The 22,967-nt window shown below is 39.4% G+C and overlaps 1 protein-coding gene across 3 annotated transcripts in view; it reads left to right on the plus strand.

The window, feature by feature from the left end:
- Window positions 1-309: 309 nt before the first annotated feature.
- Window positions 310-22,967, plus strand: part of EFEMP1 (EGF containing fibulin extracellular matrix protein 1) — a 70,121-nt gene continuing 47,463 nt past the window's right edge. For all 3 annotated transcript variants that reach the window (XM_068975530.1, XM_068975539.1, XM_068975546.1), the window contains exons 1-4: window positions 310-391; window positions 1,627-1,714; window positions 5,855-5,903; window positions 6,067-6,468. In XM_068975530.1, coding sequence (XP_068831631.1) covers window positions 1,634-1,714; window positions 5,855-5,903; window positions 6,067-6,468 — 532 coding nt within the window. In that variant the 5' untranslated portion in view covers window positions 310-391; window positions 1,627-1,633. The remainder of the gene's footprint in view (window positions 392-1,626; window positions 1,715-5,854; window positions 5,904-6,066; window positions 6,469-22,967) is intronic.

The following is a 22,967-nucleotide window of genomic DNA, read 5'->3' on the forward strand; positions in this document are numbered from 1 at the left end:
GCACGAGAAATTGCCTGGGAGGCTGGAGCATCACCAAGGCCTATTCAAATCCCAAACATCACATGCCAAACGTGCCATCTTCTGCCTAGAGTTCCGGCGCGTCTGGGAACTAAGGGTGAGGGGTTGGGAGGGGCGGGCAAGCGCCCTCGGAGGAAGGGGCGCAGACCCAGCTGCGCAGCGCGCCCTCCCTCCGGGTTTGCTGCGCTCAGCTCAGCCCTTGCGCCTCCCTCAGCTCTCTCCTCCGCCCCCCTTCGCCCTCCCCTTTTCCTCCTTTTCTCCTCCTCCTCCTGCCGCGGCCGCTGCCAGACCTCGCCAGTTCAGACCCACGGGGCTGCCCTCCCCTGCGCTCTCCCCTCGCTGCCCGGGCCCGGAGCGCCGCGCGGCCGCGCAGGTAGGAGCCCCAGAGCGGGGGTCACACCAGCGCACCCAGTGCCCGCGGGGCCGCGCGCCGAGGAGTAAGTGGGGTGACTTGAGGGGTGCAGTGGACCTGAGAACTGCCCCCACACAGTGCAGGATCTCTCAGGCAGAGAGGGAGGTGGAGGTGTGAGGTCTCGGAATGCGATCTGTCAGGATGTGCGAGCACTAGGTGACATCTGTTTGGATGGGCATGTGTGTGCGTGCCGACAATCAACCGACAAGGCTTTGCCTGAAAACGAAGTTTTAAAAGTTTCAGGGGGCCAGTGTGTGAGATTTAAGCTGCACCTGGATTCCACCGGAACTGGTTAGAAGCTGGAGCACCGAGCAGCTCCCCAGAGACAGCCGCCTGTTAATATAGTTAAGAAAGGGGACCTCGCCTCCCTGAGGACGCCTGGCCGGCCGCCCTGAAACTGGTACTTCGGGCTGCGGTGTGGTTCCCCAGTTCTGGCCTTAGACAGACCGGATCCTGAAGGTAGCATTTTGGGGACCGAGACACCCGTAAGGCGCGAGGGAACTAGACGCTTGGGCTGCTCCTCTACACCACCTGGGGCTTTTAAACAAAGCTGCTCACAGAGAACGCGTGGAACTGCCACTTGGAGAGTTTGCGCTGGGGAATGTGAGAAGTTCTGAAGGGCAGGTATTTTACTATGGGAGGAGATTGCTCCGGAGTTTCGCTGTGGTATTTTGTTTAAAAAAAAAAAAAAGTTTGAAGCCAAGATAATTGATATTGGTTCACAAGTTTTTCTACTGAACTTTGCTAGGAACTTAACTAGCTAGAGGTGAGCTTATAGGGAAAGCCTTAACGTTCAAAGGAATATGAGATTTGCTGCCCCACTTCCACCCTCGAAAAAAAAATGCACCGTCACCTTTGAAATTAATTACCCTGTATTCTTTCTCTTTCACCCCCTTTCTCGAGCCTATTGTTAGGTGCAGTGTAAATTGCGTATCTTACAGCTTTTGTGTATGTTCATCGTAGCCGGACAATGTAAATCGAAATGTAATTCTGCAGCCGTCTTCAGCCTTTGGTGTCCCGTTTGGCCAAGGGAAAGTTGAGGAGGGGGTGGGGAGATGAGAAGTAGATTAGAAGTTGTGTATGACAGAGCCTCAGCCTTCTCCACCTTCTCTACCTTGCTCGTTACTTTACAGCTGAAGTTTTATTTTCCTCCGCTCCAGCTGCTAAGCATCGGTTTGTACTGTGTTTTATTTGAGATTCACGATGTTGAAAGCCCTTTTCCTAACTATGCTGACTCTGGCGTTGGTCATGTCACAGGACACTGAAGAAACCATCACATACACGGTAAGGGGTGATGGAATTTGAGACAACTGCGGTTCAGTGGGATTCTGTGGCACAAGGGAGACTTTATCCAGTCCTGCCAGTCTATGTGGGCTATTCTCTGTGGAGGGTAATAAATTAAACCAGCATTAGCAAGGTTCACGTTTAAGATACGTTGTAAATAGCCCGTCCTTTCAAAAGTTCACTTAGATCGCCATTTGAGATAGGGACCAAAATGTAAGGATTTATGCAAGGCCAAAAAGGGAAACTCCTTTAAAACAAAAATCAAAGTAAGCTACATGTTTATGAAACATTCAGCATATTAATGAGTATAAGTAATTGGAAAACATGAATTACAATATATATGCAGATAAAACCAGAACTCAAGGAGTAAGACTCAAATAGGAATGTTAAATATCATAAAAGCCCATCACCTCATTTGTGCATGTGACTTATGTTCTCATGTAAGTGGATTTTCTCGACTTTATAAAGGCTGTTATTCACTTACAATCTAACTGATAGCTCATATAAATGCCACTCAGACATGTGTTACCAGGATGCAGTATTTGGTAAAATGCATTGTGTGAAATTTGGTTTTGTATTTTCTGATTAGCATATCTGATATTTCCAAGTAATTGTTATTAATTAGCTAATTGTATGAGTACAACCAACATTGAATAAAGTATTGAAAATATCATCATCTAACCACCCCTCCCCACCACTGCCCAGAATGGATGGTGAGAACAGAGAGCAGTGCTTGCCTCACTTCTGTTGAGTTTGTTTGCACCTCTGTTTTGTGTTTTCTAGTCTTTAATCAGTGTTGTGAGGCAAATGACATTTGTCCTGGATCAGAATATGAAAACCATATGTTTCTACTTGCTCCCAACTTAAAATTAAGTAATCTTACTCAAAAGAATGTTGAAAATTTTTGAAAATAAAACTCTTAAAAGTGAGCTAATGTTAATTACTGATAATAAATATTATCTCACTTTTTTGATACAGTATTATCCCTAGAATGTGAGTATTCATCTGGCAAATGTTCCTTGTTGTCCAGATTAACTATAAATCAAATGGGGTTTAGTATAAATATTTTGTTAACTTAATGGTAAATGTAGTTGCTTCCTCTGCTGAAGATAAATAAAGCAAGAGAAATGAATACATGTGTTGTTTATCTTCAGATGAAATTGTTTTGTTCTTCGAGCTAAACTTACTACCTTCTTAGGGAGTTAAAATTAAATTAGCTACCCCCTTTTATATTCATGTAATAATAGATTTTATTGCTTTTTACAATTCCTTATCTTGTACTCCCTTCCCTTTGCTAATCACCTAAACCTTACTCATCTTCAGCAGAGAAAGTTCCCTGTGGTTTAGACACTGTAGTTTTAAGACCGCTAACTAGGGTTCACCAGTAGTGTACCAGGTTTCTCAGATATGGCACCCTTTCTGTGCCAAGATTAAATCTATTCTCTTTTAAACTGTATATGGCTATTAGTTCATGGTTAAAGGACAAGATGTAACTATTTTTTTAGTAACTCCCTATGGAGTCACTATCTCTTTTCATCCTCATAGCAAAATATGAGCTAAGTGGCATGCTCTTACTTCTACTAACAGTAGAACTAAAGATTAGAGAGGTATCTAAATTAAGGACTACACAGCCAATAAGTGGTGAAACTAAATTCAGTCTAGGCTTGTTTAATATGATCCATATTGAATGTCCTGGAACTGAAACCCTAAAACAAACTGCAAGTCTCCTCTATTTAGCATACAAATTTATCAAGTGAACTACCATTCTACCTGGCTTGAATCATACTTTTCAGAAGGATGGGATCATATCCACAAGACAGCCTCATATTCTCCTTTCATATTAAAGATAGGATCCATTCAGTTATGTATTCGTCATGTACCTGCCCTGTGCAAAAGCAATTCTCATCACTGTCAAAACAATTCAAGCTTATTTGTTTACTAAAAAATTTCAGACCTTAACCTTGAGGAATTTACTTTGAGAAAAGTACTGTTGAAAAGTACAAAGTATTATGCAGCTTATACATGTTGCTAAAGAAATACAAAAGCAGAGAGGTGATTAATGTTCATACTGGCAACCCACTCTATTATTCTTACCTGGAGAACCCCATGGACAGAGGAGCCTGGTGGGCTACCACCCACAGGGTTGCAAAGGTTTGGATGTAACTGAAGCGACTTAGTGCATGCTGCCTTCAGTAAGCAACTGGCTTATTGAAGGAGTTAGAACTTGCTGCTACTTCTTGAAGGAACTGAGGACTTTGGATTATTCTAGAAAGGCTGAAGAGTCACCTGAATCAGAAAAGGTAGCATAATCAAAGACTAGAAGGGAACATAGCCAAGTCAAGATCAGGAGGTGACAAGGGGCTGGGTGGTGTGGAGAACCTAAAGATGGTAATAGTGGAAGATGAGGGGTCCACAGGCCCCTGTGAGCTCTTAGATGGAGGAGCAGTGTAACCAAGAGAGCAAAGAAAGGTTATCATAGAGGCTTGTGTGCTGAATGCAGTGATATGGAGACCAGCTAAGGAGATTTGCCTTCTCATGAGGTCAGGAAGGCTTACACCAACATGGGAGATATAAAAATGGACTCAATAACAGCAGAGCTTGAAGGAAAATAATGGAAAAGTTGATGTCAAAATTGTTATCCTGGTTCCTGAGAAATGTGGTATAGTCCCTTGGACAGTGTTGGTAAAAGTAGAAGCATTAGTTTGGGAGATAAAATGAGTTTAGTTTTCACCTTATTAAGTCTCGGAAGTCAGTAAAATATCTAAACTCATCTCTGTCTCCATTCAGCTATTTATTTGCCAAGCATCTGTTGTTTGCCAAGCAACTCTTGGCTCTTATGGAAGAATTTAAGTTTATTTGTTTGTTTACTCTACTTTTGCTTAACCCTTCCTGAAACCTCTTCCTCAAATCTGCATGTGATCAGATGTTTTCTTGAGCTTAAGAATTCTTCGGAGGCCTCATCAGTTAGACCAGCATGTCTCAAGAAGTAGCCCATAGATAACTTGTATCAGAATCACCTGAGATGCTTGTTAGGCATTCAGATTCCATGCCCCCTACCTGACCTACAGAGTCAGAGCCTTTGGTTGGTCCCAGGAATCTCATTTTAACAAGCACCAGACTTTCTTAAGCATAATAAAGCTTGAGATTCACTGACCTTCAAGGTCAAATTCAGTTCCCACTTGCCTTTCCAAAGAAAGGCTTCCCAGGTTTGGCCCTGCCTACCTCTCTTACCTCACTCCATCCACCCAGGACTACTGGTAGCTCCTTCCAGCTTTGCACCTTTGCTTATGTGGTCCCTCATCCTAGACTTACCACATCTCCCTGGAAAAAAATCCAACTCACTTGTAGCTTTGCCCACAAAGCCCTCCTTTCCACCTTGTCATGCCTATCCACAGTCCTGAGCAGAGTCCATCACTCCTTCCACAGGTGAACTTGTCTCACGACACCTGACACCTTGCTTCAGATAATCTACCTGTCTGTCTCCTCTTCAGGCCTGTGAGCTGCCTGAGAATGGGAACAAGATCTTAATCGTCTTTGCTTTCCCAGAGACTAGGATGGTGCCTGGTGTGAAAGGGTACTTGACAGATGGTTCTGTCAGTGAGTGAACTAGAGAGGACCTTTAGAAACTGAAGCTGGGAGGCAGGCCATGGTATGAGAAGACGGATCAGGACTTAACTGAATAGGAATGATAAGGAAAGTCAGGTGCTGGAGTGTTCTAAGAGGATTTAGAGAGAGGGGGAATAGTCAAGGGCTGAATAAAAGAACTCAGTTGGATTTTTTTTTTTTTTGGTAAAATTTATAATGTGGAAGAAGGGTCAAGTAAAGCAAAAAAAAAAAAAAACCAGAGAGATTACAGAGTATTCGTATCAAGACAGAAAGGAATTCCAAGATGGTTATGGGCAACTGGATCCAATGGAAATGCAACAAAAGAGCTGAGACAGGTGGTGATTGAGAAGGGATCCCTGAAGCAGTTCAGTGCACAGATGCGTCTTTTTTAAAAAGCTACAGAATGTTAAACTAACTATCTCATCATCTATGTGGGACTCTAGTACCAAGACTGTTGTCATAAATATGAAGCTTTTAGAGTGACTTTTTAGAGAGTGGATACTCAATTAACTGTCTCCTGGCCCCTCTTCACAGCAATGCACAGATGGATATGAGTGGGATCCTGTAAGACAGCAGTGCAAAGGTGAGCCAGCTTCAAAAACGTCCCATCTGACCATAGCTCTCCGTCTCCATCTAGTATGTCCTTCATGCCCCACCTGTATTATACCCAAAAGGTGTAAGCATGTGTTTACATGTTTGGTTTCCCCTGTAAGAAGATTCCTGACTTATTTTATTACTCACCACAGATATTGATGAATGTGACATTGTCCAAGACGCTTGCAAAGGTGGAATGAAATGTGTCAACCACTATGGAGGATACCTCTGCCTTCCTAAAACAGCCCAGATTATTGTCAACAATGAGCAACCTCAGCAAGAAACACCAGCAGCCGAAGGTGTGGGTGCAGCTGCAAATGCAGCCGCGACCTCTAGTACAGGCACTGGGGGTGTGGCAGCCACTGGCATCGCTGCCAGTGGAGTGGTGCCTGGGGGTGGTGTTGTTGCCAGTGCTGCTGTTGAAGTGCAGACTGGCCGAAATAACTTTGTCACCCGGCGGAACCCAGCTGACCCTCAGCGCATTCCCGCCAACCCTTCTCACCGGATCCAGTGTGCAACAGGCTATGAGCAGAGTGAGCATAACGTGTGCCAAGGTAAGCATGACTTTCTATGCTAATGAAAAAGTTCTTGCCCAAGTGCACCTTGTGGTGAGAAAGACAACAGCTCTCATTTATTGAGAGCTTTCCCCTTGCCATTCTTTGTGCTAAGTGCTTTGCCTGCATTATCATATTCAATCATCACAAAAATCATAAAAGGTAGTTGCTGCCTGTGTCATCATCATTTTACAAATGAGGAAACTGTGTCTCAGAGAGGTCACCAATGGTTCTCAACCTTAGCGGCACATATTTAGAGTCACTTGGGAGCCTTTAAAACTTCTCCATGTCCAAACCACACCCTAGCCCAATTAAATAACACTCTCTGGGGATGGGTTCCAGGAATCAGTATTTTTTTTAAGCTCCCCAAGTGGTTCCAGTGTGCAGCCAAGTTTAAGAACCAGGGGTCACACAGGTGGTGAGTGCAGAGCCAGCCTTCAAACCCAGACAGATGGGGTTAGAGTCACAGCTGTCAAAAGGAGCAGTCAAATTACTCATTTGGAATTTGAAATTGTGCTGTCAAGCTACTCCACAAATGCCCCCCTTTAAGGTCTCTTAATTGAACTTGCCAGTGTCTTGTTTTCCTCACTGAGGAATAAAGAAATGGGACTTCTGCCTGTCATTACCTTTGAAGGAATCTTCCCCCACTCACACTTATATCTATTCTTAAGCTCTCATTTGAGCACATTTTGCTTATATCACTTGCACCATGGCACCATCTGCCTGGGTTTTTCTGTTTATTCTCACAAAGAATACACATCCGGTAGACTCATGCTAGCAAACTGATAAGAATCTTGGGCTTTGAAGACGTGTAGCATATGAACTAACTGGACTGTGCTAAGGGATTTTCTTCCTCTTTGCCTACTTAGCAAACCCTTTTAAATCTGCCTAATATGGCCATAGAAGCTTTGGACTACTTTTTCACTGTCAGGTGCTGGCTGGGTATACCCCATATACACCATAAGTGCCTGGTACACACTGGCCAATAGGAAGGGCCCAGGAGTTCTTACCTTCTACTTACATAAGTGAAGAAGAGAGCACCTTCCTCCCTCAACACAGAAGGGTTCAACTGGGGTCACCTACCTGCTGTATTAAGTGAAAGAAGCATCTTTTGGTCTTCTAGGACGCTGCCCCTTATTCACGAGCATTGAGTTTTATCTTCTGTATAAAAATATAGTAGATTTTAAATGGTTTATAGATGAAGTAAGGAAACCTATCAGGCTCTGACTTTTATTATTTTATATTTTGCATTCAAATTTTCAGTATCCCACATCAAGAGCTAAGCCATGCTGTGATGGTGTCACTTTTCAGAGTGCCTATCTTATTAGCATCTGTTTTGTGTTACTGTCATGAGTCAGAATTCCAATTCAGCATCTGCTTGATATTCAGATATTTAATTTAAGGATTATGTCAAAGAGATAACCTCTGAGGTTATTTATATATATAAATAAATATATATTTACAAATAAATATATATTTATATTTGTATAGTGTGTGTATTTGAGTGAATATTGGTTTAAAAATACCTTGAATTTATTTAAGATAGCAACTTTTAATTGTGTTATTTAAATATATAATTATATTGGAAGGTTTGGTGGTATTTTTCCTGAAACTGAAAAGGTTTGGTGAAAGTTCTAAAGTATTGACTTTTACAAATTGAATTATTTTTTTATACTTTGGACATATGTTTGAATGGTACTTAGGAGGGGAAAAAAGCAGGTAAATTCATTTATCAGAAACTACAAAGTAGTTTATGATCCATCATTGACAGTTGTGGTTAAAAGCAAGAAGAATGCCTAGAATCGAATGAAGTTCTAGAATAAAACATATTCAGGATTTACAACATGCATTGGTTACAGTAAAAACTGTATAATAAAAAGTGAATAATAAAAATGAAATCCTATTTAATCTTTCTTAAACAAAGATTTAGACTACCTTACAAAGTAAGGTCTTTTCTTCTTTGGGAATTTCTTTTTCAGTCATAAGCTAAAACTCTTAAATGCTTATGATAGATGCTAAATACATATTCATTGATTGTGTGCACATGAGGCATTTCCAACCCAAACTGTTTTGCATAAGTCAACCGATTTCTACAATTTGAGATTGGGGGTCTGTATCATTAAAAGCAGGGTTAAAAGTTTTTTTGGATGACTTAAGGCTTAAGTTGGATTTTTTCCCATCACACACTTTTGCAAAGTGCCCATAAATGTGGATTTACTAAATTTTTGATAAAAGGGGGTTATTTCATATGATAACAACAGGATAATCTGTCTAGGGAATCTGACTAACATAAGTCGAGTCACACTTGTGCCCATTTATTATTGAGCTGATCAAACATGCAGTCCAGCTTCTTCTAATTGCCTACAGATGTATGACATTCTCATTCCAGGCCAGCAGCACAAAATAATGTTTTATAACCAATGTGAAAGTGTAGGGACTTCTGCTTAAAACAATAATGTGCTCCAAGAACCTATATTACTGACATCATTGTAGAGTTTGAGGAACTTTCTGTTTTAATAAAGATCTCCATTCTCCTTTTAAATGTTGCATACTTATGACTAGTAATCCAAACACATTTACCATGATTGCTGGATCAGAATAAATGAATGCCTAAGATGAGTCATATTTTTGTCATAAAATTATTTCTTTTTTCCATATATATTTTTCAACAGGTACAGTTTATCATTATATAACTTAAAGCTGAGGACATTTTTAATGTAATGACTGAAATCTGAACTGTATTTCAATGTTAGTTAATTGTGCCTTTGCATGCAGTATTATCAATCACTGTTGGCACTTAATAATTTAAATACCACTAGATAGTTTAAAATATTTCTATATTAGGGACTTCCCTGGTGGTCCAGTTAAGACTCTGCATTTCCAATGCAGAGGGACAAGAGTTCAATCCCTGGTCAAGAAACTAAGATACCTCATGCCATGGGTAGTGTGGCCAAAAATAAAAAAGTAAATAAAGAAATGTATTCTATTTTGTAAATATATTTTTAACCAGCTTTCCATGTTTTAACATTTAGTCAAAACATGATTTTTTACCCTTTATTCATCTATTTGTCCAGGTTTTTTTCAATTTTATGCAAAACCAAGGGGTTTAAAACATAACATCCAATTATCAATTCACAGTAAGCATTTTTTTCCAGGTAATTTTTACCAAATGAGCATGATACTGGGGAAGTCATTCACACTGAGAATTTCAAATGACAGGTGGCATCTTTCAGTTAAGTTTAGTTGCTCAGTCGTGTCCAACTCTTTGCGGCCCCATGAATCGCAGCACACCAGGCCTCCCTGTCCAGCACCAACTCCAAGAGTTCGCACAAACTCATGTCCATCGAGTCGGTGATACCATCCAGCCATCTCATCCTCTGTTGTCCTCTTTTCCTCCTGCCTCCAATCCCTCCCAACATCAAGGTCTTTTCCAATGAGTCAACTCTTCGCATGGGGTGGCCAAAGTATTGGAGTTTCAACTTTAGCATTAGTTCTTCCAATGAACACCCAGGACTGATCTTTAGGATGGACTGGTTGGACATCCTTGCAGTCCAAGGAGCTCTCAAGAGTCTTCTCCAACACCACAGTTAAAAAGCATCAATTCTTCTGCGCTCAGCTTTCACCGTCCAACTCTCACATCCATACATGACCACTGGAAAAACCATAGCCTTGACTAGACAAACCTTTGTTGGCAAAGTAATGTCTCTGCTTTTGAATATGGTATCTAGGTGGGTCATAACTTTTCTACCAAGGAGTAGGCGTCTTTTAATTTCACAGCTGCAGTCACCATCTGCAGTGATTTTGGAGCCCCAAAAATAAAGTCTGACACTGTTTCCACTGTTTCCCCATCTATTTCCCATGAAGTGATGGGACCAGATGCCATGATCTTAGTTTTCTGAATGTTGGCAGCTATCAAATTTCATGAAGATCATTTCAGTGTCACATGCCTGGAGTCATGTAAAAATTAAGCTTTAGAAATTAATTATTTTTCCATGAAATATCATCCACTTCAAAGATAACAGATATTCATCTGTTCCTAAAGGAAGTTGGATCTTCAGTGCATAGTCACTATTGTAATCTTCAAAGGATATGGAGTTAGAAAACACTAGTTCAAGTTGAGAAAGAATTTTTTTTACCATATATAACGTTCTAAGAGCCCCATTCTTGTAGGGGAAAAAATAAGAGAAATAAGAGAATCAGTTGCCCAATTGAAAGGAATTTGTCCACTTAATTGAACTTTCAAAAATTACATGTAGAATATTTTGAATGGCTAGTAATTAAATCATTACTAAACTCAGGCAGGGTTTGCAAGTATCATTACTTACTTGCTTAAGAAACCATGCCATTAGAAAATGAACTTGATAAAATGTCTAATAAAGCTGATTGTGGAGTCAAATCCAGAGTGCAATTCCTGGCTTGTATTATATAAGGTATAACTGAAAGATGTGAAAACATATCCTAAGGTTTCCAACCATCTGTGTCTACCCAAGACTGTCCTGATCTGAAAACTAAATGTCCCACTTCCCTGGAAATGCCTCAGTCCTGGAGAAATGGAATTGTTGAGCACCTCAGCAAACCCCCAATAAACAAATGTTCTGCACACCACAGCCAACAGTGGGAAAGTTTCAGTGTTAAAGCCACTTTTTCAGGTTAAGGCATTGTTTGTCCAGTAAGACTGTGTTTTCAATTTGTTTTAAACTTTGAAAAACAATATTTCATTGATCTTTATGTACCTGGACAGAGCCTTTCTTTGCAGTTGTCAGGATTCTGCCCATTTGTCAATTTCCACATTGTTCTAGATTGCATGTATAGGATACCTAGACATTAGCACCTACATACTTGGATATATGTCATACCATAGTTAGTTCATCTTTCCTCATTTCCACTGGGAAAAATTTTCACTCAGCTAAATTAAAAACCATACTTAAACTACAAACTTTTGTTTGCCAAATTTCTTTTTTCAATTTTAGCTGTATTTTCAATGATTTTATTTGATTTCTGTTATTATTACCTATGATGCAGGAGCAACTAAAAAGCTAAAAAGAGAAATATACTGCCTTTTGTAAAGCCTAAAGGAATTAAAAAATTATACTTAGGGTTAAAAAGCTCCACACTCTTGGAGACCATATGTTATCTTCTGCACGTTTCTTTATAAACATAACTAAAGTACTGTTTTGAAAAGGAAAAAAGTTATTATCTATACAACTACTTTAAAAAAGAGAAATTTGAACTAACACATAGAGATTCTCAGATGTTAGGGACATCTCTTGTTGGCTTCTTTCATTTGAAACTTAAATGATGTCATATCCAAAGGAGGATTTATAAATTACAGTGTAATCAAGTAGCTTAGCATACTTGGCATTGTCATTACCAAGCAACTTTCAAATACTAGCCTTTCGTTCATCACTACTGTCATTAGGGTCTCTGGTTGCTCCGCTTAGTTTTGTGAAGAAGTGCCTAATTTTTGTTATATATAATTATACAGCCCAGCAAAGAGCTTTGATCTCAGAAAATAGATATTTTGCAAAAAGAAGACTATAATTGAGTAAATTATTATATTAACAGAAAAGAAATATTTCAAGCAGAATGTAAAATGGGTATTTCACCTACTAATAGTTTATTGTGTTTAGGTGTTAATTATCTTTGAGTATCTTAAAATTCTCTAAGGCCATGTAAATGCATAGAAGTTGAGTTTATAGGGAAAACTTAATTACTTTTTAAATAAGCTGATGCCATATAATTGCATTGATTTCTTCCTGAAAAATCTAGCATTGTTTCATGATTTATATCTCCAAACACTATAGTCATCAAATTTCAGTTAATTTAAGACATATTTTAATACACATTTGTAAATAATATGTACATCTTTGTGATTCATGTATAGTCAGAAAATTCCTTCATAAAAATTGAATGATAGTTACTTGAGGTAGAAGGATGGAAGATATTGATATGATCACACTTCTGCCACAAAAGACTGCTGCTGCTGCTAAGTCGCTTCAGTCGTGTCCGACTCTGTGCGACCCATAGACGGCAGCCCACGAGGCTCCCCCGTCCCTGGGATTCTCCAGGCAAGGACACTGGAGTGGTTTGCCATTTCCTTCTCCAATGCATGAAAGTGAAAAGTGAAAGTGTAGTCGCTCAGTTGTGTCCGACTTTTAGCGACCCCATGGACTGTGGCCCACCAGGCTCCTCCGTCCATGGGATTTTCCAGGCAAGAGTGCTGGAGTGGCCTTCTCCGTCACAAAAGAATAAGTTATATAACTATTTAACTCAGTGACTTTCTAAATGTGGTTTCCAGACCAGAAACATTAGCATCATCCAGTAACTTATTAGAAATGCAAAATCATGGACCCCATCAGAACTATTGAATTGGAAACTCTAAGGATGGGGCTGAGCAATCTATGTCTTAACAATCCTATGAGTTTGATCGCTACTCAAGTATGAGAACCAATGGTCTAACATAATTTTAATCTCAGGAAGTTGCATTCAGTTGTAAAAATCAAAGGGTGGGGTCAGAATACTTTATGTGGGATATGGGAAGTAATGAAGAGAAAACATCAAAAATGCTTTCTGCTTATGGGACAGAATAATGTGTCTATTTCTCTCACCATTCTTATTGCCATCACCAGTGCCCTCATCCCCAAACATGATTGACCATGAGTCCTGGTTAGGACTGTATTCCTGAACCAAGAGCATATATGTGCAATCTAGAGGAAAGAGGACATCTTCACAAGAAACCAGAGGTGTTTGGCCTGTCTGTGGAGCCTGCAAGTGTGAAGGCTTCTGCAAGTGTGCAATGCCACACTGCTGTCCTGTGCTCAGTCACTCAGTCGTGTCCGACTCTTTGGGACCCCAACGACTGTAGCCCACCAGGCTCCTCTGTCCATGGACTTCTCCAGGCAAGAATACTGGAGTGGGTTGCCATGTCCTACTCCAGGGGATCTTCCCAACCTGGGGTCAAATACACATCATTGGCAGGCAGATTCTTTACCACTGCATCTGGGAAGCCCTGTGAAATACTATAAATGCCCTTAAATTGTCAGTAGGTGAAACTCACAGTTATGTTTTGCCTGTGGTAATGATTGGTACTAAGTGATATCCATACCTTCTAAAGACATCCCCCTTACACTCAAGGCACAAACGTTGTGTGGTGGTTCAATTCATGTAGAGTTGCAATAGAGGAAGATGTTGATTCTGATTTTGGCCTTAAAAGTATGCTTTATTTACCAAACTGATAGGAGATCCTTTCAATACCAGATACATGGCTGACATCCCCTTTAGATTCTGTGAATATCATCAAATATTAGAATACTATTCATATGAGTATCTTCTGTTCAATTAAAACTTTATCAAAGATTTACTTCCCATCAAAGACAAGATTCTTAAAACTAGTTAACACTTAATCTGCAGAATGAATTTTCCTCACCCCATAGAAGCAAAAAGAAGCAGATTATAGTAGAATTGCAAGTCTGGGTAACTTCAGGAGTATGCACTGGATATTCATTATCTCTTTCTCCAGAAGAAAATGTCAAACTAGAGTCTCTGAAATCAACAAATAGCCCCATTGGTAAAGACTGCCTGTGCACTTGTTGAATTATTGGCACAATTCTGTTCTCTGAAACCAAAGAGTAAACAAAATTTGTCCCAAATGTGTTTGATTTTGCACGAATGTACAAATAAGTAATCTGTGCCACATCTGAAGTTCATTAGCATGCTTCTTTTTCCAGGAGGTAACTGCAAATTGCACACTCAAAAATAAAACTGACCAAGAAAACTGCATTCAAATATTGGCAGAAGAAAACAGCTCTCATTGTAAGCATTTAGCCACAATTGCAGACTTGTAGCTTGAACCTAAATGATCTGTAAACATTTAATAAAGATGAAGCTAAGGAATGACATAAAAGGAAGGCTGAGTGCCAGGATATTGGCAGCAGCATGGATAGCTTATTGCTATCAATTTTGCATAACCACAGATTAAAAGGAGGGACAGAGTGTGAATTAATGTTATATAAATGTGTACTAAATAAACTTAAAAACTTAAGATATTTGGCTAACTCAATTCTAAAACTTGAACTACCTTTAAAATAATTGAATGTTTATACTAATCAAGGGTAACCAAGCAATATCACGAGTGAAATTGATCAAACAGAATGCAAAATCATTCAGTTAATGTTCAGTAATTCCATCAAATTTTAAGAATCACTTTTTGTTGTTAAGGCACTTTGGTAGAATCAAAGTAGGAGTGGACGTTGTCCTTTGGGAATTTGCCATCATCAACCCATGAATTATCAAATAACAATAAAAGAAACAAAATATAACTCTGGAAAATAACTCACGGGACATCACGAGAAGTACATAATGAATTGCCAGAAGTAGTAGCAAAATCAATATGTGATACAGGTATCCTTACAATTTACTAAAATCCACATTTGGACAGAAAAAAAGAACATGTTCCCAGATGTATGGTGAAGAACAAAAGTCTGGTTCCTTCCTGGAATGGAGTATTTAGAAGAGAATAATGAGGGGAAGTTGAGAGTTCTGAAGAGGAAATTAAGATCCAAACAGCGAGGGAAGTAAGCATCATGTAGACAAGCCAGAACAAGGGAAAAACAGCTTTGTGTCCATGTTCCTCCTACTCAAGAGCAGTTTCCCAGGAGACTCCCCCAGAAGCAGGGTGCTGCTGATAGGAATGCTAACAAGGTTAGGGGTAATGGTATGTGGAGGAATACAAAATTAGACAGTACCCATGATGCTGAAGCACTGCAGAGCAAACATTTATGACTGGTTCCATCCTCAGTAACTCTCCCCAACAAAATACTAGTGTGGTCCTCCAGCTCTGTCTCAGTATCTTCCTAAATTATGTCCCATTTTACTTATTATTAAAATGGCACTAAGCAAATGTTTTGTGTTTGTGTATGTGTGTGTGTGTTTTTGAATAAATGAATGTATTTTAATCATTAGAGAATTCATGCTTTAAGTTTACTTGAGTTCTAAAATCATCCTTGAAAATGAGCTATTATGTATACCATATATGTATAAATTATATTTCCCAACTCTGTATGTATCAAACTTTTTATTAACAATGGAGGTCTTAGATATCTAGTACCTGTCTTACGCTTAAGACATTTGAAAGAAGAAACTATGAAATTTATTCTTTATATTATGGATTGTTAGGTTTTTAAAAAACATTGGCAAATAAATAAGTTGCTGTTATTCCTAAAGCAAAAGTAATAATAAGAAACACTATAATTCTTTTAACTTTCTGACAAGCCATTTAACCGGTGATTGCATCTCTGTATCAGCTATACCCTTCATCAGAAATATAATGGTGAATAATGAAAATACAGTTGGCTCAGGGAAATGTTAATATTTATGGCATTTGAAGTGAAATAATCACAAGGCTGGAAAAATGTTTATGTAAGCTCTCCAATATTGTGGCGGAAATCAGGGCACTGGATAAAACTCTGTAAAATAAGAGCAAAAAAGGAAGAAGGGATCAGAGCAATCTCTTTTGGTCCTGTCCCTTGACTGCAAGCCACAAACCATCTGTAGGTTTTTTGTTGTTGTTTTTTGGTTATGTAATTTTAAAAAATTGAAATATAATTGACTTACAATATTGTGTTAATTTTAAGAGTACAACAAACTGATTCAGTTGTATTTTTTAGATTTCCATTATCAGTTATTATAAGATACTGAATATAGTTCTCTGTGCATGTATGCCCAGTCCTTCAGTCATGTCCAACTCTTTGCGACCCCAAGAATAGCCTGCCAGGCTCCTCTGCCTATGGACTTTTCCAATCAAGAATACTGGAGTGGCTTGCCATTTCCTTCTCCAGGGGATCTTCCCGACCCAAGAATTGACACAAGTCTCTTGTGTCTTCTGCATTGACAGTCAGATTCTTTACCACTGAGCCACCTGGGAAGCACATAGTTCCCTGTGCTATACAGTAAATCCTTGTTGCTTATCTATTTTATGTATAGTAGTTTGTATATGTCAATCCCATACTTCTAATTTATCCCTTCTCCCCCTCCATTTCTCCTTAGGTAACCATAAGTTTGTTTTCTATGTCTGTGAATCTTTTTCTGTTTTGTATATAGATTCATTTGTATTATTTTTTAGATTCCACATGTAAGTGATACCATAAAACATTTGTCTTTTACTGCTTCACTTAGTATGATAATCTCTAGGTCCATCTGTTGCTGCAAATGACATATTTTATTTTTTTATGACATATTCCATTGTATATATGTATGTGTGTGTGTGTGTGTGTTTGTGTGTGTGTATGGTTGTTGTTGTTGTTCAGTTGCTAAGTTGTGTCCAGCTCTTAGTGACCTCATGGACGTCAGTGTACCTGGCTCCTCTGTTCTTCACTATCACCTGGAGTTTGCTCAAACTCATGTCCATAGGGTTGGTGGTGCTATCTAACAATCTCATCCTCTACCACCCGCTTCTCCTGTTGCCTTCAATCTTTCCCAGCATCGGGATTTTTCCCGAAGAGTCAGCTCTTCGTATCAGGTACCCAAAGTATTGGAGCTTCAGCTTCAGCAGCAGTCCTTCTAATGAATTTAGGATTGACTGGTTTGATATCCTTGCTGTCCAAGGGACTCTCAAGAATCTTCTCCAGCACCACAGTTCAAAAGCATCAATTCTTTGGCACTCAGCCTTCTTTATGGTCCAACTCTCACATCTGTACCTGACTACTGGAAAAACCATAGTTTTGACTATACAGACCTTTGTTAGCAAAGTGTTGTCTCTGCTTTTTAATACGCTGTCTAGGTTCATCATAGCTTTTCTTCCAAGGACCAAGCATCTTTTAATTTAATGGCTGAAGCCACTGTCTGCAATGATTTTGGAACCCAAGAAAATAAAATCTGTTACTGCTTCCACTTTTTCCTCTTCTATTTGCCATGAAGTGATGGGACCAGATGGCATGATCTTAGTTTTTTGAATGTCAACTTTCAAGCCAGCTTTTTTCACTCTTCTCTTTCACCCTCATCAAGAGGCTCTTTAGTTCCTCTTCACTTTCTGCCATTAGAATGATATTATCTGCATATTTGAGGTTGTTGATATTTCCTCTGGCAATCTGAAGTCCAGCTTGTCATTCATCCAGCCCGGCATTTTGCATGATGTACTCTGCATAGAAGTTAAATAAGCAGGGTGACAATATACAGCCTTGACATACTCCTTTCCCAATTTGGAACCAGTCCATTGTTCCATGTCTGATTCTAACTTTTGCTTCTTGACCTGTATACAGGTTTCTCGGGAGGCATGTACGATGGTCTCATATTCTCATTTCTTTAAGAATTTTCCATAGTTTATTGTGACTCCATAAGTATGTTCTGATTTCCATTGTGTAGTCAATGAAGCAGAAGTAGATGTTCTTCTGGAATTCCCTTTCTTTCTCTCTGATCCAGTGAATGTTGGCAATTTGATCTGCCTTTTCTAAACCCAACTTGTACATCTGGAAGTTCTTGGTTCACATACTCCTGAAGCCTGGCTTGAAGAATTTTGAGCATAATCTTACTAACACGTGAAATGAGCACAACTGTATGGTAGTTTGAACTTTCTTTGGCATACTACATCTTCTTAAACCAATTGTCTGTTGATGTGACTTCAGCTGTTTCCATATACTGGTTATCATAAATTGTGCTGCTATAAACATTGGAGTGCATATATCTTTTCAAATTAGTTTTCTTCTTTTCTGGATATATGCCCAGGAGTGGGATTGCTGGATCATATGGTAGCTCTATTTTTAGTTTTTTAAAGGAACTTCCATGTTGTTTTCCATAGTGATTGTACCAGTTTACATTCCCACCAATAGTGTAAGAGAGTTCAATTTTCTTAACACTCTCTCAAGCATTTTACAATCTGTAAACTTTTTGATGATAGCCATTCTGACTGATATAAGGTAATAACTCATTGTGATTTTGATTTGCATTACACTCGCATCTGGTCCAATCACTTCATGGGAAATAGATGGGGAAACAGTAGAAACAGTGTCAGACTTGTTTTTTGGGGGCTCCAAAATCACTGCAGATGGTGATTGCAGCCATGAAATTAAAAGACTTGGTTGCTCCTTGGAAGGAAAGTTATGACCACCTGCTGCTGCTAAGCTGCTAAATCACTTCAGTCCAACTCTGTGCGACCCCAATAGACGGCAGCCCACCAGGCTCCGCTGTCCCTGGGATTCTCCAGGCAAGAACACTGGAGTGGGTTGCCATTTCCTTCTCCAATGCATGAAAGTGAAAAGGGAAAGTGAAGTCGCTCAGTCGTATCAGACTCTTAGCGACCCCATGGACTGCAGCCTACCAGGCTCCTCTGCTCATGGTATTTTCCAGGCAAAAGTACTGGAGTGGGGTGCCATTGCCTTCTCCATGACCAACCTAGATTTCATATTAAAAAGCAGTGACATTACTTTGCCAACAATGGTCCATCTAGTCAAGGCTATGGTTTTTCCAGTGGTCAGGTATGGAGGTGAGAGTCGGACAGTGAAGAAAGCTGAGCACCGAAGAATTGATGCTTTTGAACTGTGGTGTTGGAGAAGACTCTTGAGAGTCCCTTGGACTGCAAGGAGGTCCAACCAGTCTATCCTAAAGGAGATCAGTCCTGGATGTTCATTGGAAGGACTGATGCTAAAGCTGAAACTCCAACACTTTGGCTACCCCAATTTCACCCCATGTGAAGAGTTGACTCATTGGAAAAGACTCTGATGCTGGGAGGGTTGGGGGCAGGAGGAGAAGGGGATGACAGAGGATGAGATGGCTGGATGGCATCACCGACTCGATGGACATGAATTTGTGTGAACTCTTGGAGTTGATGATGGACAGGGAGACCTGGTGTGCTGCAGCAATTCATGGGGTCGCAGAGTCAGACATGACAGTGACTGAACTGAACTGAATAATTAGTGATGTTGAGCATTTTTTCATGTGCTTGTTGGCCATCTGTATGTCTTTGGAGAACTGTCTGTTTAGGTCTTCTGCCCATTTTTTAATTTTTTTTTAATATTGAGCTATATAAGCTGTTTGCATATTTTGGATACTAACCCCTTGCCTTTTGATCATTTGCAAAAATTTTCTCCCATTCTGTAGGTTACCTTTCATTTGATAATGGTTTCCTTTGCTGTGCAAAAGGTTTTAAGTTTGCTTGGCTCTGTTTATTTTTTATTTTATTTCTATTGCTTTGGGAGCATGATCTAAGAAAATATTGCTGCAATTTATGTCAGAGAATATTTTGCCTATGTTCTAAGACTTTTATGGTGTCATGTCTTGTGTTTAGGTCTTTAAACCATTTTGAATTTATTTTTGTATATAGTGTGAGAGAGTGTTCTAGTTTCATTGATTTACATGTAACTGTACAGCTTTCCCAACACTACTTGTTGAAGAGGCTGTCTTTTTCTCCATTGTATATTCTTGCCTCCTTTGTCATAGATTAATTGACTGTAGGTGTGTGGGTTATTTCTGGGCTCTCTATTCTGTTCCATTGATCCATGTGTCTGTTTTTGTACCAATACCATGCTATTTTGATTACTATAACTTTGCAGTTTCACCTGAACTGTGGAAGGGTTATGCCTCCAGCTTTATTTTTCCCCAGAATTGCTTTGGCAAGTATTTTTATGTGATTTTAAATGGGATATTATTCTTTTTTTTACTTTCTCTTTCTGGTATTTCATTGTTAGTATAAAGAAATGCAGCAGATTTATGTATATTAATCTTTCATCCTGCCTGTCTTGCTGAATTCATTTATTTAGTTCTAAAAGTGTTTGGTGGAGTCTTTAAGGTTCTCTGTATAGAGTATCAAGTTACCTGCAAATAGTTTTACCTCTTGTATTCCAATTTAGATACCTTTTATTTATTTTTTTTGTCTGATTGCTGTGGCTAGGAATGAAACCATTCTTTTAAAATCTATCCTGTTAAAATGCTAAAGGGTAGAACCCAGGAAAGTCACTTAGTTGGTTATAGGTGACTTAAAGAAGCACACTTATGATCTGGTCCCAAGGTAGGAAGAACTGAATTTCTAGAGAAGTGAGAAAGAAATCCATAGATCTGAGAGTCCCAGGAAGAGAGAATGCAGAATACTGAGGGGACCCTGGGAGCTAATAGCTAGCTTGTACTTAACTGTACATGAATTAGGAGTGTGAAGGAGACAACAAAACTAGAGACAACCATGAAAGCTGTGTGTTTTGCTTTATGTGTGCCCAGCTAAAGTGGCGGAGAAGGCGATGGCATCCCACTCCAATGCTCTTGCCTGGAAAATCCCATGGACGGAGGAGCCTGGTAGGCTGCAGTCCATGGGGTCGCTAAGAGTCGGACATGACTGAGCGACTTCACTTTCATGCATTGGAGAAGGAAATGGCAACCCACTCTAGTGTTCTTGCCTGGAGAACCCCAGGGACAGGGGAGCCTGGTGGGCTGCCGTCTATGGGGTCACACAGAGTCGGACATGACTGAAGTGACTTAGCAGCAGCTACAGTGAGAATCATGGTGGAAACCACAACTTCCTTTGTGCATATAAAATCTCAAAAGCTCTAGGGACTGTAGTGAAATAAGTTTTGTACTCTAAACAGCTGTGTGCTGCAGATAATCTAATCCTACTCCCTTGAGTGGACAGTGGAACACAATCTAAAATAGGAAACAACTCGGGGCTCCCACTCATTGTCCAACCTGGAGACCAGATCTTTCACTATGTGGATCAGGGAAGAATTTTTGTTTGGTGGTGATTAATTAGATCTCACTATTTTGCCATAAAGCCCTCCTCTTATACATACATTCACAAAATGTCATTAAATTGTTGCTTTCATATTCACAAAATGTCATTAAATTGTCATTAAATTGTTACTGTTCACTAAAAAATTTAAGTATCTCAATATTTTTAATATACCAAAATAATGCAGAGCAGTATAAGTCTGCTTTCCAGAGTCTGTTATTCAGTCCTTTGAATTTGTTTATTTGAAGAAGCTTCTTAAAGAATTAGTTCAAAATAAATCATTCTCCTAAAATATGTGAGCAGTTTATGTATCTGGCATCATTTAAAACCCACCAGTAAACTTTTTTCCTTATCGCTGGTTTTCATCATTTGAGGCCTAAAGAGATAATGTTGTGTAAGATGGTTTTCTCTGCTTATCCATGTCCTGCCCTGAGAAATTTGTGAGTTCAGAAGGTAGCTCTTTTAAAAAAGGAAAGGATATTCCAAAGGAAGTTGTTAAAAGACACCTTAGAGACCTGCCTACACGGCCTAAATGCACCCCCTTCCTTGCCTGGATTTAGTTTGTTCCAGCTATTTACATTCACACATGTGCACATATATACACATACCTACTCAAGTTTAGCCCACACAGATTCATGCGCACAAACATGTAATACACCATTTTTTTTTTACAGGAAAGTAACATATATGAAAATTAAACTGATCAAAGCTGAAAATGCTTCTAAAAGGATTCTCTCATTATTCTTGTAAAATCAACTCTAGGAACTGCTTTATAAATTCCTGTTTTTATCTATCACAAGAAAACAGGTCACCTTGGACAGCTACTACATGATTCAAGCAACAAAAAACATGTTGGATGGAATATAGAAAGAGTCAACAAAATAGAAATAAATATGTTAAGACATAACCTCTAAGATTGTGTTCTCTTACACTTCTACAGCATCCTGGCCATGTCTTGACTAATCTTTCTTAGAGATTTACCAAGATTCTATCTTGACCTATCTTTGTGTTAGAAAATAAGAAATAAACAACTGAATTTTTAACAAAATAAACTTTTTCAATAGACCATCATAGAATGAATTAGAAAATAATGTATCTGGGACCATTATTGAATTGCCATACTCTTTTATTCTTCAGTTCAGTTCAGTCACTCAGTCATGTCCAACTCTTTGCAACCCCATGGACTACAGCACGCCAGGATTCCCTGTCCATCACCAACTCCCGGAGCCTGCTCAAACTCACATCCATCGAGTTGGTGATGCCATCCAACCATCTCACCCTCTGTCTTACCCTTCTCCTCTTGCCTTCAATCTTCCCCAGCATCAGGGTCTTTTCTAACGAATCAGTTCTTCGCATCAGGTGGCCAAAGTATTGGAGCTTCAGCTTCAGCATCAGTCCTTCCAATGAATATTCAGGACTGATTTCCTGTAGGATGGACTGGTTGGATCTCCTTGTTGTCCAAGGGACTCTCAAGAGTCTTCTCCAACACCACAGTTCAAAAGTATCAATTCTTTGGCACTCAGCTTTCATTATAGTCCAGCTCTCACATCCATACGTGACTACTGGAAAAACCATAGCTTTGACTAGACAGATTCTGGTGAATTATAGTCAGGATGTAGCCCAGAATAAAAGTTCACTCAACAGGCAAGCCAGAAAATTCCAGTCATTCTCAATTAATTAAACTTCCCAATAAAAGCTATGGACCCTTTTTGTTCATGACCTGGCATATAAGAAGAACCCTAATCCAAGCAGGAAGGTAGCCAGAGAAAAAAGTTTTCCCACACAAGCTGGTAAA

This window comes from Capricornis sumatraensis, chromosome 1 (genome assembly GCF_032405125.1).
Source record: "Capricornis sumatraensis isolate serow.1 chromosome 1, serow.2, whole genome shotgun sequence".
NCBI classification, from domain to species: Eukaryota; Metazoa; Chordata; class Mammalia; order Artiodactyla; family Bovidae; genus Capricornis; species Capricornis sumatraensis.